The sequence below is a fragment of the Acomys minous genome (assembly GCF_964271855.1).
Source record: "Acomys minous genome assembly, chromosome: 20".
NCBI lineage: Eukaryota > Metazoa > Chordata > Mammalia > Rodentia > Muridae > Acomys > Acomys minous.
Window position 1 is genome coordinate 5,506,231 of NC_140502.1, and position 16,662 is coordinate 5,522,892.

General features: G+C 42.3%; 1 protein-coding gene across 5 annotated transcripts in view; it reads left to right on the forward strand.

Annotated features, from left to right (window-relative positions):
• LSM14A (LSM14A mRNA processing body assembly factor) overlaps window positions 1-16,662 on the forward strand; it is a 44,226-nt gene that overhangs the window by 13,693 nt on the left and 13,871 nt on the right. For all 5 annotated transcript variants that reach the window (XM_084770831.1, XM_084770832.1, XM_084770833.1 and 2 more), the window contains exons 2-4: window positions 1,634-1,797; window positions 4,643-4,772; window positions 10,434-10,556. In XM_084770831.1, the coding sequence (XP_084626957.1) occupies window positions 1,634-1,797; window positions 4,643-4,772; window positions 10,434-10,556 (417 nt within the window). The remainder of the gene's footprint in view (window positions 1-1,633; window positions 1,798-4,642; window positions 4,773-10,433; window positions 10,557-16,662) is intronic.

Here is a 16,662-nt window from a genome sequence, read left to right on the forward strand (position 1 = left end):
CCTGCCAGCATATCTTCTGGCCATGAACAGGTGGGTAGGGGAGAAAGCCTTCTGTGTTGGTTTCCTTTACCATACCTGTAGCTCAGCCTCCATCTGCCCATTTGGGTTTGTTAGTGAGGAGGAGTGGGCAGAGGATGTACCTGAGCATTCTACCTTTGGTCTTTCAGTTTGTCCAAGTGTAGATCTCCTTCCCTGTGTATCTAAGACTGCTCCCCCCTAAGCATACACTGTGCCTGGTTGTTTAGGTGTTGGGTGTGATTTGGTTTTTTAGTCTTTTGAGGCAGGCGCTCTCTCTGTAATCCTGACCAACCTGGAACTTATGGACAGTCCTTTCTACCTCAGCCTCCTAAATGCTAGGGTTATAAATGCAAGCCAGTGCTTGTTTTAGGGGTTTATTTTGTTTTTTGGTTTTTTTACTTTGTTGAGGGCAGTGTTTGGTTTAGTTTTCATTTCTGTTTGTTTTTATCTTCCCTTTGACTTTCTTTTTTTTTTTTTTTTTTAAGATTTATTTGTTTATTATTATACATACAGTGTTCTGCCTCCATGTACACCTGCAGGCCAGAAGAGGGCACCAGATCTCATTATAGATGGTTGTGAGCCACCATGTGGTTGCTGGGAATTGAACTCAGGACCTCTGGAAGAGTAGACAGTGCTCTTAACCACTGGGCCATCTCTCCAGCCCACTGACTTTCATTTTACATTTTAGGGAAGGGTGTTCTGTAGACCTATTGATGATGCCAGTGTCTTTCCTGAAACTTCCTCATCCATAGTAGATATTTTTAGAATTGGGAAATAAGACATTGAACTGAAATAGCATTTATTCTCAATCTAACTGTGGATCAGTTTTATGAAAAATTAACTGCTGATCCATCTCTGGCCTCCTCTCGTGCACCCTTGCCATGAGTAGTATGTAATCGGTCCAGCTTTCCTATTTAGAATGTCACGTGAGTGCTAACATTCTCGGTAGTCTCTTAAGATAGAAAGCATGAAACCAGTGGAAGAGACTTGAGGGGAGCTAGGCGTGGTGGCGCACACCGTTAATCCTGGCACTCCGGAGGTAGAGGCAGGTGGATTGCTGTGAGTTTGAGGCCAGCCTGGTCTACAAAGTGAGTCCAGGATGGCCAAGGCTACACATCCTTGTCTCAAAAAAAAAGAAAGAAAAAGAAAAAAGACGTTTTCACACCTTACCACAACCACCCACCAAATATAGAAGCAAAATTGTGAGAACACAGTCTCATGACACTGGACTTCTAAGTGGAATCACTCTGAGCAAAATGTGTCTTATTTTCCTCTTTTAAAAGTGTTTGACTAGGGGCTGGAGAGAGCTCGAGGTTAAGAGCACTAGCTCTTCTTCCCAAGGTTCTGAGTTCAATTCCCAGTAACCATGTGGTGGGTGGCGCATAACCATCTATAATGGGATCTGATGCCCTCTTCTGGCCTGCGGGCATTCATGCCATAGAGCATTTGTATACATGAAATAAATAGCTATATAGTAATAAATGCTTTCTTGTGAATGGTATTTGAGAACTGATACTTGGTAAGTGGTGCTTGGTGTTTATAACAAAATCCTTAGATCCTGCCTAAATATTGTGAGCAGCGAGCATATGTCTCATGTCCTCTATTTTCTTACCAGTTCGATCCTTCGGTACAGAAGACAGACCAACAGATCGTCCAATACCACCTCGAGATGAAGTCTTTGAATATATTATATTCCGGGGGAGTGATATCAAGGACCTCACTGTCTGTGAGCCACCAAAACCACAGTGCTCTTTGCCTCAGGACCCAGCTATTGTTCAGGTAACTGAGAACAAACTGCCTTTGAGAGGCACAGTTACACTTCATTAGCCTTGGCTTTTGCCTTTCCCAAACAGCCATGTGGCTTCCTAGTTAGAAGTTACTTGGATACGTAAAATTTACTTGGATAATGTTCTTCAAAAGGTTTCTTTTGGCATCATAAATTGAAACTGATGGCCCAGGTGTGGTGGTGCATGCCTTTAATCTCAGCACTCGGAGACAGAGGCAAGTCTCTGAGGCCAGCCTGGTCTACAAAAGCAAGTCCAGCACAGCCAGGGCTTTATTAAACAGAGAAACTCTGTCTATAGAAACCAAAATAAATTAATAAATTGAAACTGATAAAATAAATAGCTGAAGAATTTAAATAAGTTTTACCCTATTTTCTAGTTTCAACACTACTAACATTGTTATAATGGCTAACATTTATTGAAAGTTAACTACATAAGACTTTTTTTCTTTTAAGATTTATTTCTTACATATACAGTGTTCTGCCTGCATGTATACCTGCACACTAGAAGAGGGCACCAGGTCTCATTATAGATGACTGTGAGCCACCATGTGGTTGCTGGGAAGTGAACTCAGGACCTCTGGTGCTCTTAACTGCTGAGCCACATCTCCAGCACCAAGTGAATTTTTTTGTTTTGTTTGTTTGAGACAGTGTTTCCTGTGTAACCTTGGACTTGCTTTGTAGACCAGGCTGGCCACAAACTGACAGAGATCCACAACAAAGTCTGAAGTAGCCTTCAGAAAGCACAGGTCTTTTAGGTTGAGAAAGAAGAGACAAGTGTACTCCCCATACCAGCGCTGCTGGTCCCTTGTTTATTGTCTTCTACATACATCATTCAGTTACCAGGTACTTTGTGGAAATAGAAAAACGTAAACATAAATCAGAATGGTACTGAGTGACTTCTTCCAACCCTAAGTGTTCACTCATGCAACCATGTGTATCAAATACTTGCGTGTACCCTTATCAGCAGAGGGCAGAAGGGAAGGTCTGAACTAGCAAGATAGCTTACTAAGTGAAGGTGCTTGGTGCCAAGCCTGAGTTCAGTCCCTAGGAGAAACAAGGTATCCTCAGGTCCTTTATATGCACACCAGAGAACCCACACACACAGTAAATGTTTCATTTAAAAAATTAAGATCAGCAGGGTGTGGTGGCACACGCCTTTAGTCCCAGCGCTCTGGAGGCAGAGTCAGGCGGATCTCTGAGTTCAAGACTGGTCTACAAAGCCAAGGACAGCCAAGGCTATACAAGGAAAGGTTTTTTTCTTGGCTTACAGTTTCAGAACCTTTAGTCCACTTTGTTAGATCTGTTGTTTGAGATCTGAGAGGAGGAGAGGAGGCACACTGGCTGGTGACAGGACTCTATGGCTGAGGCTGCTCTCCTCATGATGGCCAAGAAGCAGGAAAAGCATGTCAGTGGAGGAGGGAACCCCTATTTTATTCTCTTTTGTTCCATCTGGATTTGGAGCCTATTGGTGGCACCTACATTCAGCAGTTTTCTCCCTTAGTCATTCACAGATATGCCCAAAATAATGATGTCCTAAGGATATCTCATTACAACTAAGTTGACTACATAAGCCATCACATTACAGTTTACTATAAAATATTCTTGACTTAATCTAGCGATCTTAAAACACAAGCATTGTGGGGGCTGGAGAGATGGCTCAGTGGGTAAAAACACTGTCTGCTCTCCCAGAGGTCCTAAGTTCAATTCCCAGCAACCACATGGTGGCTCACAACCATCAGTAATGAGATCTGGTGCCCTCTTCTGGCCTGCAGGTGTATGTGTAGATAGAGTTCTCATACACTAAATAAATTGAATAAATCTTGAAAAACATAAACAACTTTAGGATGTTTGTTTCTCATCCCTTTCTGTGAATTCAGCAGTGAGCCCAAGTGATAGAAGCAAGGACCTGAATAGGGGAAAGGACTTAGAAGCAAGCCTGGTGACCCGAGCTCAGGCCTCAGAACTGAACGGTTGTCCTCTCACCTGCGCACGAATGCATAAACAATATACACGGAGCAAATGAGTGGGTGTAAAACTATTTAAAGGAGTGCGGCCGTGGTGGCGCACACCTTTAATCCCAGCACTTGGGAGGCAGAGGCAGGTGGATCGCTGTGAGTTCGAGGCCAGCCTGGTCTACAAAGTGAGTCCAGGACAGCCAAGGCTACAGAGAGACCCTGTCTTGAAAAACCACCAAAAAATAAAATTAAATAAAGGAAAATTGTAAATGAGAGTTCTTTTTAATGTTGATACCAGACTATTACCTGTTGTTACTGAATAACTGTAAATGTTTTTGAGACTAGGTCTCTCTGTTATGTATCTTTGGTTGTCCTGAAATTCACTATATAGTCCAGGTAACCTCAAACTCCCAGAGATCTACCTGCCTCTGCCTCCTAAGTGCTGGGATTAAAGGCATGTACCTGTATGCCCAGAAAGTAGTTTTTCTATAAGCAGTTGCTTTAGAAACTGAAATCACTATTTATATCCTAAATCGGTTAAAAAGCTAAACTAAGAAGATGAACTTATCATAGAAAAGGTATTTGTAAATAGCGTTACATGTGACTGGTACAAGTAGATGTTGGGGGCGGAGCATTAGCTCAGTGGTTAAGAACACTGACTGCTCTTGCAAAGATCTGGAGTTCAATTCCTACCACCCACATGTAAGCTCGCACACAAATACTGAAGTAAGCTTGTTAACTGTTGTAATATTAAGTGTATACCGTAAGTCATTGTAATTGCTTTTTTGTCTAATAGTTAAACTTAGCTTTTTAAAAAAATCTGAGTCTTCCTTATATGCATGTTACTTAAAATTTAGAAGAATAACCTGTGGTTTTCTTTCAGTCTTCACTAGGTTCATCATCTTCCTCATTCCAGTCAGTGGGTTCCTATGGACCTTTTGGCAGGATGCCAGCGTACAGTCAGTTCAGTCCCAGTACATTAGTTGGGCAGCAATTTGGTGCCGTTGGTGTTGGTATGTGGTGATATTTTTCATTTTTCATTTTTTTAATGTCTCAATTTCTTGACCACAAAGGTATAGAAAACTTGCCAAAACTTTTAGAAATATTATTTAATCTTTGTTTTATGATTATAAGTACTTATGTTGTAAACTGGGTGGCATGTCTATAATCCTACCACTTGGGAAACGGAAGCAGAAGGATCAAGGTCGTAGCACGTTGCTAGCCTAAAATATATGGGACCCTGTCTCAAACAAACAAACAAACAAACAGCGTATACTCTTTAACATATGTGGTAGTGTGTCAAAATGCATCTAAGGAGCTGGAGAGATGGCTCAGCAGTTACGAGTACTTACTGCTCTTGCACAAGACCCAGGTTCGACACCCAGCACTCAAGATAGTGGCTCACAACTATCTGCAACTCTAGCTCAGGCAATTCAACACTCTTTTGGTCTGCTAGGGTTTTTATACAAATGTCTGTACATACTGTCAGGCATACATGCCTATACACTGAGTAAAGAAGCAAGCAAATAGGCATCTAGCCCGCCTAAACCATCCAACATGTTAGTTCAGAGAACACAGTAGTCCACAGTCTAGCCCAAAACCCACTTCTTACGAAGGGCAGGATCTCGTGACTGAAACAGGTGGCCTTTGTAGACATAATAGGGCGTGGAAATCTGAAGTGTCTTTTTAAAGAAAAAAGTGGTTGCCTGGCTGCACGGCACGTGGTAACGCTTCAGCTTGCTGCTGTCCAACATTGAGGAAGAATGTCTTACTACATATGGCTAGCCTAGGAAATAATTTAAAGAATAATTTCTTTCTATTTAGTTTTTCGAGACAGGGTTTCTCTGTGTGTAGCCAGGTTGTCCTGAAATAACTCTGTAGACCAGGCTGGCTTTGAACTCACAGAGATCCCTACCTGCCTCTTCCTCTGCAGTCCTGGGATTAAAGGAGTGCACTACCACCACGTTGCTTTAAAGAATAATTTCTACCGAATAAGCATTGTTCAGTAATTATCCAACTACTATAAATATATTAACTGCCATCAACTAGTCTTAAACTTGGAAATATCTATAGCATTATTATTCCTTCATAATAATGTTATTTGCCATTGATTCCACTAGGTTACAGTATTTCATTTCTTCCTGTAATGAGAGCTTCTAGAAATAGTGGAGAAGATCAGCAGTTCAACACAACTGAGTAAGAGTTTGGAATTGACTACAGGAAGCACAAATGCTCAGGGCTGGAGATTGGCTTAGCCAGTAAGAACCTGAGTTCAGATCCCCATTACTTACATAAAAGCCAAGCCCAGCATTGAGAGGGTAGAGCAGCCAGGGGCAGATGTGCATGAATCCCTGGAGCCTGCTGGCCAGCCAGTCTAGGCGAATTGGCGAGCTCCAGATTCAGTGACAGACCCTGTCTTCAAGAAAGTGAGGTACAACTAAAGACCACACCCGAGATGTTGACCTCTGGCCCTGATACACACTTACATACATATGTACACGTGCATCATATGCATGTACACACACACACATGCATATTTTAAAAAAAACAAAAACAAAGCCATTGAGGTGGCACACACTTTAATCCCAGCACTCAGGAGGCAGAGGCAGGCAGATCTCTGTGAGTTTGAGGCTAGCCTGGGCTACAAAGCCTGTCCAGGACAGCCAAGGCTACACAGAAAAACCTTGTCTCATAACACCAAAAAACCAACACAAGCCAGGCACACACCTTTAATCCCCGTGGGCAGATTTTGAACTTCAAAGCCGACCTGATCTATAAAGCTAATTACAGGACAGTCAGAGTTACACAGAGAAGCCCCATCTTAAAACAAAACAAAAACCACAAATACAAAGGTTCCCTAACCATGTTTTTTAATTACTAAGAATAGAAAAAGGCCACCATGACAATGAAAAACAACTGTCATATATAGTAATAACAAAGCCCATAAATTAAAGGCCACAGCTGCGGCCAGAGTCTTCATGTTGATACAGTGGTCAGTTAGTTAGAATTCCCTAACAGTCCTAAATAACGGCTGCACGTGGTGGTGCACACCTTCAGTCCTAACACCTGGGAGGTAGAGGCAGGTGGGGTTCTGAGATCAAGTCCAGCATGCTCTACATACATGAGTTCCAGGTCAGCCGGAACTACACAGTGAGACCCTGTCTCAAATATCAAAACATAATAAAGAAATGCAATCCTAAATGTGTGTTGGCTTCTGGAGACACAACAGTAGCAGAATGTTGATTCTCTGCAAACAGAAGTTGTTGCTCCTGTCAGGGCCACAGACAAGTTATATTAAATTATGTATAGTGTCTTTTCTTTCCTTTTATTTTTTATTTTTTTATTTTTTGTGTATACAGTGCTCTGCCTGCATATATACCTGCAGGACAGAAGAGGGTATCAGACTGGATTGTAGATGGTTGTGAGCCACCATGTGGTTGCTGGGAATTGAACTCAGGACCTCTGGAAGAGCAGTCAGTGCTCTTAACCTTTGAGCCACCTCTCCAGCCCTGTATGGTATTTTTTCAAACCACACCAAAAAAAATTTGGAATTAATAAAGATAATTTAAATGAATAGACAATTTGAAATGGTGCAAACTAGTTGGTCAGTAACAGATCAAAAAGAGCCCGTAAAGAGCACCTGCAGAACACATTCGCTGGCACCTGGTCTGAATAGGGTGTTGAAATATGAACACAACCCCACTTACAGTTAGAGTGCCAAGAAGGGAGCCCACATAGCCAGGAATGGAAGATGCTTTAGAACGTCTGTGGTGGCTTTTCTCCCTAGAGATGGGCCAGATTGCCCGTATTCTTCAGGGGACATTTGATAATGAAGGGTCAGGAGTCCGTTTTTGACTTTTGAAAATAGGGCTATAACTCGGGAGGCAGAGGCAGGTGGATCGCTGTGAGTTCGAGGCCAGCCTGGTCTACAAAGCGAGTCCAGGACAGCCAAGGCTACACAGAGAAACCCTGTCTCGAAAAAAAAAAAAAAAAAAAAAAAGAAAAAAAAAAAAGAAAATAGGGCTATATTGTTGTGTAGTGGGCAGAGTCCAGGGCGCTGAGACAACTAGTAACAAAGCTTTGTGACCCAGAGTGTAATGAAGGCTGAGGCTGAGGCAATCCTGCTCGACAGAGAGAACCACAGAACTGCTGAGACCAAAGCCCTGCATACACAGCTAATCTATGTGTGTGGACTGAGAGTCAAAGCATTTCAGGTGACACTCTCTCCTGAATTAATTCCCAGATTCAAGCTTCAAGTCAAAGTCCCATTAGTCTTTTTCAGAATTGAAGTTTGAGGTCTGTACCACCCAATTTTAAGATTTACAAAGATAGAATATTTAGAGCTTGAATTACTGGGGTACATGCAGACAGAGCACTATATACATAATAAATAAATAAATAAATTTTAAAAAGATTTATTTTATTTCTTATGTATACAACATCCTGCCTGCATGTGGGCCTGCCAGCCAGAAGCGAGCACCAGATCTCATTATAGGCGGTTATGAGCCACCATGTGGGTGCTGAGAATTGAACTCACGGCCTTCGGAAGAGTAGCCAGTGCTCTTAACCGCTGAGCCATCTCTCCAGCCCCATAAATAAATAAAATTTAAAAAATGATTTGGGAGGCAGTTGTGGTTCAGACTTATTTCCAGTACCTGGAAAGCTGAATCACAAAGACATTGAATTTGAGGCTAGTCTGGCATACATACATAGCAAGACATTGTCACTAATAATAGTAATGATAATAGATTGGTTAGAGAAGGTTACGGACATGAATCAGTAGCAGAATTGCGTCAAGGGGCAGGGATGAGAAAAGCAGAAGGTACAGTTTGCTGCTAGTGAATTAGCACCCCAGTGGGCGTACACCCCCAGTAGCTTATGTTCCCCTTGGAACCCAAGCAGGAGCTGTAAAAATGCTCACTACAAGGGCTGGAGAGATGGCTCAGAGGTTAAGAGCGCTGGCTGTTCTTCAAAAGGTCAACTCACAGCAGCAGCCAGGAGCAGCAAGGGGAGCAGTCACTGCCTTCTTTCTTCCAGAGCCCAGCCCCCCTCTGGGCGCTTGGCATTTATTCCTCTCAGAGTCCCCAGAATTGAACTATGTGCAGCTGGCAAAGATCACGCCCACACCCCTCTCAAAGCCCACAGGAGGCAAATAGTCTGCTGCTGTGGACAATCTGAAGCAGCCTCATATTCCACACCTGGGAAAAACAAAAACATGATATAATATAACTGAGTCTAAGTGTGTATCTGGGGACTGGAGAGGTGGCTCAGTGGTTAAGAGCACCACTGTTCTTCCAGAGGACCTGAGTTCAGTTCCCAGCAACCACATGGCAGCTCACAATTGCCTGTAACTCGAAGATCTGACACCTCACAAAACAAACATGCGGGCAAAACACCAATGCATATAAAATAAAAATTAAGAAACGTGTGTATGTATGTATATATACATATTTTTTTAACGATTTATTTACTTTATGTGAGTGCTCTGACTGCATGCACACTTGCACACGAGAATAGGCTATCAGATCCCAGTATAGATGGTTGTGAGCTTCTCTGTGTAACAGAGCTAGCTGTCCTGGACTCACTCTGTAAACCAGGCTAGCCCTGAACTCACAGAGATCCACCTGCCTCTGTCTCTCCAGTGCTGGGGTTAAAGCTTGCTTTTTTAATAGAAGATTATCAACGAAACATTTTTCAAATCAGTGGTCAAGTTTTGGGTTTTTTGTTTGTTTTTTCTATAACCTGTTAACTCCAAAGCTGCTTCCTAACAGCAAGAGGTCTTACTCTTGAACTTGGATTCACTAGTTCAATGACATCCTTTACCACAGGGCCTACAAACCCCAAGTAGCCTAGGCATTCTCACTGAGAACCCAGTGCTCCCCGAAATAGCTTCTCTGCAGAAAGTATCGTATTTCTCAGAGTGAACGGAACAGCCATTTTGAGCTCTGAGGCTTTTAGTGGCCTGCTCACAGTTCTTTTCACATTGATATTTCTTTAAGAATTTACAACCAAGCATTTTGATATCTAAGGGTTTTTGTGGCTTCTGGGAAAACTGGTGGTGATTATCTTGTGACCCTGGCTGTTCCTCCAGCATCTGTTTGCTCAATAGTAATCTTTTTTCTCAACACAGGTTGTTTCTCTTAACATTTTCGCCCTGTATGGCCCTCTGCTCCTCCCAGTTCCCCAGCCCGCCTAGGCAAACAGCCTGCTGCTGTAGTCGGTATCCCATATCTGGGATTAAAACAAAAACATGTTGCCGGGCGCAGAGGTGCAACGCACAAGGAGGCAGAGGCAGGCAGATCTCTGTGAGTTCGAGACCAACCTGCTCTACAAAGCAAGTCCAAGACAGCCAGGGCTACACAAAGAAACCCTGTCTTTAAAAAAAAGAAAGAAAAGAAAAGAAAAGTAATTGAAATTAATATCAGTGCTTACTGTATTGTTTCTGCTATTCACTGTTTGATTGTGTCCCTATTTTTGAAAGTTCCTAGGACAGTGCTAACGTGTTCAGACAGAATTTGTTTGACTATATAGTCGTGTCTTCCCTCCCCCACCCCCTTTTAAATCCTACATTGCTATAGATTTCCCAAATTGTTTTATATAGTTTTCAGGATTAAGTACGGGGTAGATAGCAAGACAATCAGTAAAAACGCTGGTCTTTTAAAAATCTTTTCCAGCTGGGAGCTCCTTGACATCCTTTGGAACAGAAGCATCGAATAGTGGTACTTTATCCCAGAGCAGTGCGGTTGGGTCTGCTTTCACACAGGAGACAAGATCTGTAAAACCACAGCTAGCCCAAGGTAAGCTGTTTTGTCTGTCTAGTACTTGCGTTCTGAACTTCTGTAGCAGTTTTTGCCTTGCTCTAGAGGTTTATAAACAGCATGCATTGTTGGTGTTTAGCCCTGTCAGTTTTGTTTCTGAGATATGGGTTTCACTGCTTATCTTAGGCTAGTGTCCATCCAACTCAGTATATTCCTGCCTCAGCCTTCTGAGTGCTGCCATTTACAGGTATGTGCTGGTTTGGGATTTTTATTTCCTAGTTACTATATTGCAATAAATGTTTTGCTGAATGGCTTCTACTATTTATTTTGACTTTTTACACATTGAAATGATGAGCATTCTCTGTTTGACATTTGTTTACAAAGTTTATTGGATTATTCACATTCACTGAAGGTTGAATTATACTAGGTTAATTTAATGACGCATCCAAAGAAATAAAGTATTGATATACATGCTGCTGAATGTTACCTAAGGCCCCATAAGATGTAGAGCTCTGTCTGTGTGACCACAAAAGAACCATCTGTGCTTCTGAAAATGCAGGTCATAATTGAGATATGAACTATTAGAAGCCCTGGAGCCTAGCAACCAACATTTTAATAAGCTTGAGCGCTGTTCTACCTGATAATATCATAATCTTTAATCACACAATCCCGTCTCTGCTGTGTCCGTTGCTAGAGTCAGTGTGATGGGGTCGCTGCTTTACATTCAGTACTGAAGAGGAGGAGCAGTCGCAGGGCAGAGCTGATGAGTATCAAGATGGAGCCAGTGCTAATAAGGATAGTCCTGTATGATTTGTGTTGCTCCTTAAAGTAACTGTAGCTAGTGCCACTCATGCTGGAGAGGTGGCTCCAGCTAAAAGGACTCAATTAGTCCTGAATTGGACCTGAGTTGGGTTTCTAGCGCCCACGAGGGTCAGCTCAGAATTGCTCATGATTCAGGCTCCAGCAGGATCTAAGCCGATAGTCTCTGGTTCCATGGGCACTAAAACACGCCTCTTGTTATAAAGAAAGAAAATCCCTCCCAGCTGTTTGATTTTACCAATGAAACCTTGCTAGCTCAAAGCCCAAAAGCCTCCTCTAATCCAGCTGTCTTAAATAGCCTTCAACTCAAAGTCCCTCCTATTTTTTAATCCTGTTAACTGCTTTCTTGCTCCGCCTCTTGACCTAGGGTTAATTTTATTAAATCCTGTGCATAGAAAGGTCTTTGACTAAAGATGTTTTCTAGGGCTGGCTGGACCACACCTTAATACCTGTTTACAACAAACAGAAAGTTCTTGGATTAAAGATTTGTTTTAGGGCTCAGCCACACCAAACAAGAAACAGGATTTTTTGTTTGTTGTTTTTCGAGACAGGGTCTCTCTGTGTAGCCTTGGCTGTCCTGGACAGGCTTTGTAGACCAGGCTGGCCTCAAACTCACAGTGATCCACCTGCCTCTGTCTCCCAAGTGGTGGGATTAAAGACATGCGCCACCATGCCCAGCCCCTGGCCTGGTTTGTTTGTTTGTTTGTTTGTTTGTTTGTTTGTTTGTTTTATAGTTCACGATCTCAGGGTTCACAATGGGATGAAACATCCTGTAACACATATCCCCACATAGAAACAATTAAAAATAAAAATTTAGGGGGGAAAAAAGGAAAGTTTATATATGTGTGTGTGTTAAGTTTTAAACATTTTCTGTAAGTGACTTGGAAATAGAAACATAAAGAAAATAATTATCTTCCCATAAATGACAATATTTACATTTTATTATTTGATTTTTTAGACTTTTCTAGGCTAATATAAATGTATCTTTGTTGTTTTTCTATATTTTATGTTAAAGCTCTCTCTTTACTGAAAAATTAAGCCATAATTTTCTGAATTATAAAATGGAACTTTTCCTTGTGATCACCAGATTTTCTGTAAAAAAAATACAATTTTTGCTGAGTATGGTAGCGTAAGCTTTCAATCCTGGCAGTCTGAGCCTGGCACAGTGGCACACGGCTGTAATTCCAGCAGTCAGGGAGGCAGAGGCAGGAGGGTCTCTGTGAGTTTGAGGCCAGCCAGGTCTACAAAGTAAGTCCAGGACGGCCCGTGCTACATAAAGAAACCCTGTTTTGAAAAAACAAACAAAAACAAAAAACCAAATCCTGGCAGTCTGGAGGCAGAAGCAGGCAGATCTCTGTGAGTTCCAGGACAGCCAGGGCTCCGTAATGAATCCCTGTGTCTTAGGTGGGTCTCTGTTGCCGTGAAGAAGCACTGTGACCACAGCACCCTTTATAAAGGAAAACACTTAATTGGGTGTAGCTTATAGTTTCAGGGGTTGAGTCCATGATTGTCATGATGGGAGACATGGGGGTATGCAAGTAGGCACGGTGCTGGAATTCTCCATTTTAATCTGCAGGCAGCAGGAGACTTTGTGCCACACTGGGTGAGGCTTAAGCATGTAAGACCTCAAAGCCAGCTCCTACAGTGCAGCATCTTCTCCAATAAGGCCACACCCCCTAAGAGTGCCACTCCCTATGGCCAAGTATTCAAACATGAGTCTATGGGGGCCATAACTATTCAAACCACTACATTCTGTCTTTAAAACAAAAAGAATACTATTTCTTTCAATCTGTGCACTGCTGTTGGCATAGTATCTTCAATAGAACATACTTAGTACATGGTAGCTTTCTTAATCAATAGCCAACATCAGATTTAATATTACTAAAGAAGTATTCTTACTAATATCATAAATACTTGTTTACTATTACTCGCTTAAAAACATCAGGTGGTGGCAGCGCACACTTTTTATCCCAGCATGGGGAGGCAGAGGCAGGCGAATTTCTGTGAATTCAAGGCCAGCCTGGTCTACAAAGTGAATTCAGAACAGCCACGGCTACACAGAGAAACCCAGCCTCAAAAAACCAAACAAACAAACAAAAAAACAGAAAAAACACCTGTTCCTCTTGCAGAAGATTTAGGTTCAGTCCCAACACCCCCATGGTGCCTCACAACCATCTATAACTTCATTTCTAAGGGTATCTCGTGCCCTCTTCTGGCGTCTGAGGGCACTGCACACATGTAGTACAACATACAGGCAAAACACTCTTAGCATACTAGAAAATCTTAGTCAATAGCTCTCTTAAAACAGTCCACAGGCTGGTGAGATGCCCCAGCTGTTAAGAACACTGACTGGATGTTGCCAGGAGTTAACCTGTCTCATTGTCAGTGAATCTTTAAAATAATAAAAATATTCAAAGAGGATGAAGAGCATCAAAGAACCTCCTCATGGAGATGGCTTCAAATGCAGCAAACGTGCCACTGGGCAAAATGTCCTCTTTCTACCACAGACAGAATTCTGCCTTTAAAAGGGCAAGCCTTGGATGCAGGCAAAGTTGATGGCCAAACTCTTGCCAAGACAGGGTAAGCAAGTCCTCAATAGTTCCTGCCTCACAAATACATCTGTCAGATATATTGACAGAAGGCTGAAGCTGATGCTCCAACATTATGCAGAGTTTTGGGTGACTATTCAGGTAGCGCACTATCCTGTCGTCTTCTCATTTGGGAAGCTGCTAACCTGCACTCCGGGCACACTCAGGCAATCAACTTTATTCCATCTCAAGGCTCTGATGGGGTTGAAGACCAGATAGTTTAGTTTTACAATTAAGCTTAGTTGTCTAGGGGTTAAGATGTTTTTAGGTCTAGATAGATGTTTTAAGTTGATAATGATGAGATATACTAGATACTGGTTTACATTCAGAATTTTAGATGCACCAAGATAGGAAAGATGTTTTCTTCAAGGCTGTCAAATACAAATAGCCAAAACACTAAGAACATAACAGTTACATAATTCCTGACTGTATCATGGTTCTTCTCGCTGTAGGTAGTTTATTATATATCTGTGTAATAGTATAAATGTACGGCTGGGTGTGGTGTTGCAATCTACCACTGGGCTACACTACCGGCCCCTCCCAGAGGGTTTTACACAACTATGTCACAGATGGTCTAGTTTTAAAGAAAAGAGGCTGCAAAAGCTGATAGACGGCCAGGTGTGGTAGTACAGCCCTTTGATCCCAGCACTGGGGAGGCAGAGGCAGGGGGATTGCTGTGAGTTCAAGTCCATCCTGGTTTATAAAGTGAGTCTAGGACAGCCATGACTACACAGAGAAAACCCTGTCTCAAAAGCACCCCCCCCCCCAAAAAAATATATATATAAAATATGGGGGAAAAAAAGAAAGAACACTGGCTGTTCTTCCAGAGGTCTTGAGTTCAATTCCCAGCAACCACATGGTAGCTCATGACCATCTATTTAAAGGGATCTGTTACCGTCTTCTAGCATATAGGTGTACATGCAGACGAGTACTACCAACATTTAAAACAAAACAAAAACAGTCCACATATTATAATAGAGATAAAAGAAAAAGCTCTCAATAATGAGAAATAGAAATTATGTATTAAGATATTTTTTAAGAAATGTAACCGTTGCCGGGGAGTGGTGGTGCACACCTTTGATTGCAGAGGCTTGTGGATCTGTAAATGCCAGGCCAAGCCAGGCCAGGCTACACAGTAAGACACTGTTTCAAAAACATAAATTAACTCAATACTAAATTTCCTACAATACGCATTAGATTTTCTTTTTAACTTTATGGTAAGAATATCCCAGGTGGAACTCCAAATATGAGGGCAGCCTGGTATACACAGTGAGTTCCAGGACAGCCAGGGCTACACAAAAAAACCCTGTCTCAAAAATAAAAAATAAAAAAGGCATGGTGGCTCATGCCTTTAATCCCAACACTCAGGGAGGCAGAGGCATGTGGATGGTTATGAGTTTGAGGCCAGGTTGGTCTACAAAGTGAGTCCAAGATGGCCAAGGCTACACAGAGAAACCCTGTCTCAGAAAAAAAAAAAAAAAAGAAAGAAAAATGAGAGCCAAGCGTGGTGGCGCACACCTTTAATCTTAGCACTCAGGAGGCAGAGGGAGGCAGATCTACATGTGAGGCCAGCCTGGTCTACAAAGAGAGTCCAGGACAGCCAGGGCTCTGTTAAACAGAGAAACCCTGTCTTGAAAAACAAATGCTGGGTGTGGTGGTACACGTCCTTAATCCTAGCACGTAGGGAGGCAGAAACAGGCAGATCGCTGTGAGTTTGAGGCCAGGCTGGTCTACAAAGCAAGTCCAGGACAGCCAAGGCTACACAGAGAAACCCTGTGTCGAAAAACAACAAAAACTGTGATCGTCACTCAAAGTGACTGTTTTAATTTAACTGAAATTATTTCTTTATAGCAGAGTTAACACCACGATCAGTAAGTTGCTAGTAAAAGGCAATTTAATATGCAGCCAGTGAGCCAGTAACTCACTCTGTGTGCCCATTGTGTTTACTTCTATACTACTTCAGAGTCACAGGCTTTCTTCTCAGAAAAGCAATGGTAAAAGAAGCTATGAATTTGGAAGGTCAGGGGCTGGAGAGATAGCTCAGAGGTTAAGAACCCAGGCTGCTCTTCCAGAGGTCCTGAGTTCAATTCCCAGCAACCACATGGTGGCTCACAACCATCTGTAATACCATCTGGTGCCCTCTTGTGTGCATGAAGACAGTGTACTTATATACATAATAAATAAATAACCTTTTTTAAAATTTGGAAAGTCATTTGGTAGAATATTATATAATGAACTGTAGCAACAGGCTTTTCTCAATCTTAACACTTCAGGCTGCTTGCGAGATTTAAAGGGAAGAAAAAGGAAAACAAACTTGACTCTTTGCAAACTGTGCACGATGACGTATGCCTGTGGTCTGTGCTGCAGAGGCAGAAGGACCGTTGAATCTAGATGTTGAGTGCCAGCCCGAGCAGCTTAGCCTGCCCTGTGTCCCACACGCTTAGCACTTCCTTATAACCACTATCCAGCGTTTCTCATGAGCCAAGATGTTCCAGCCACAGAGAATGAGAAAACAGTACCTTTTGTGTGCAGTAAAGTAACTGCCACTCATGTCTGGTAATGTATAGACACTGTTATATATACTTGGGATAGCCGGGGAATTGTCCCTGGGGTTCTGTGTACCCCACAGCCAGAGAGCAGTCAGCGTTCCCCCTTCTCCAGGTGACTGAGCTGGCATAGATGCAGTCAGTAGCATACCTTAATAAAATGAAGGTAATTTTTAAGCAAAATTCTCTTTT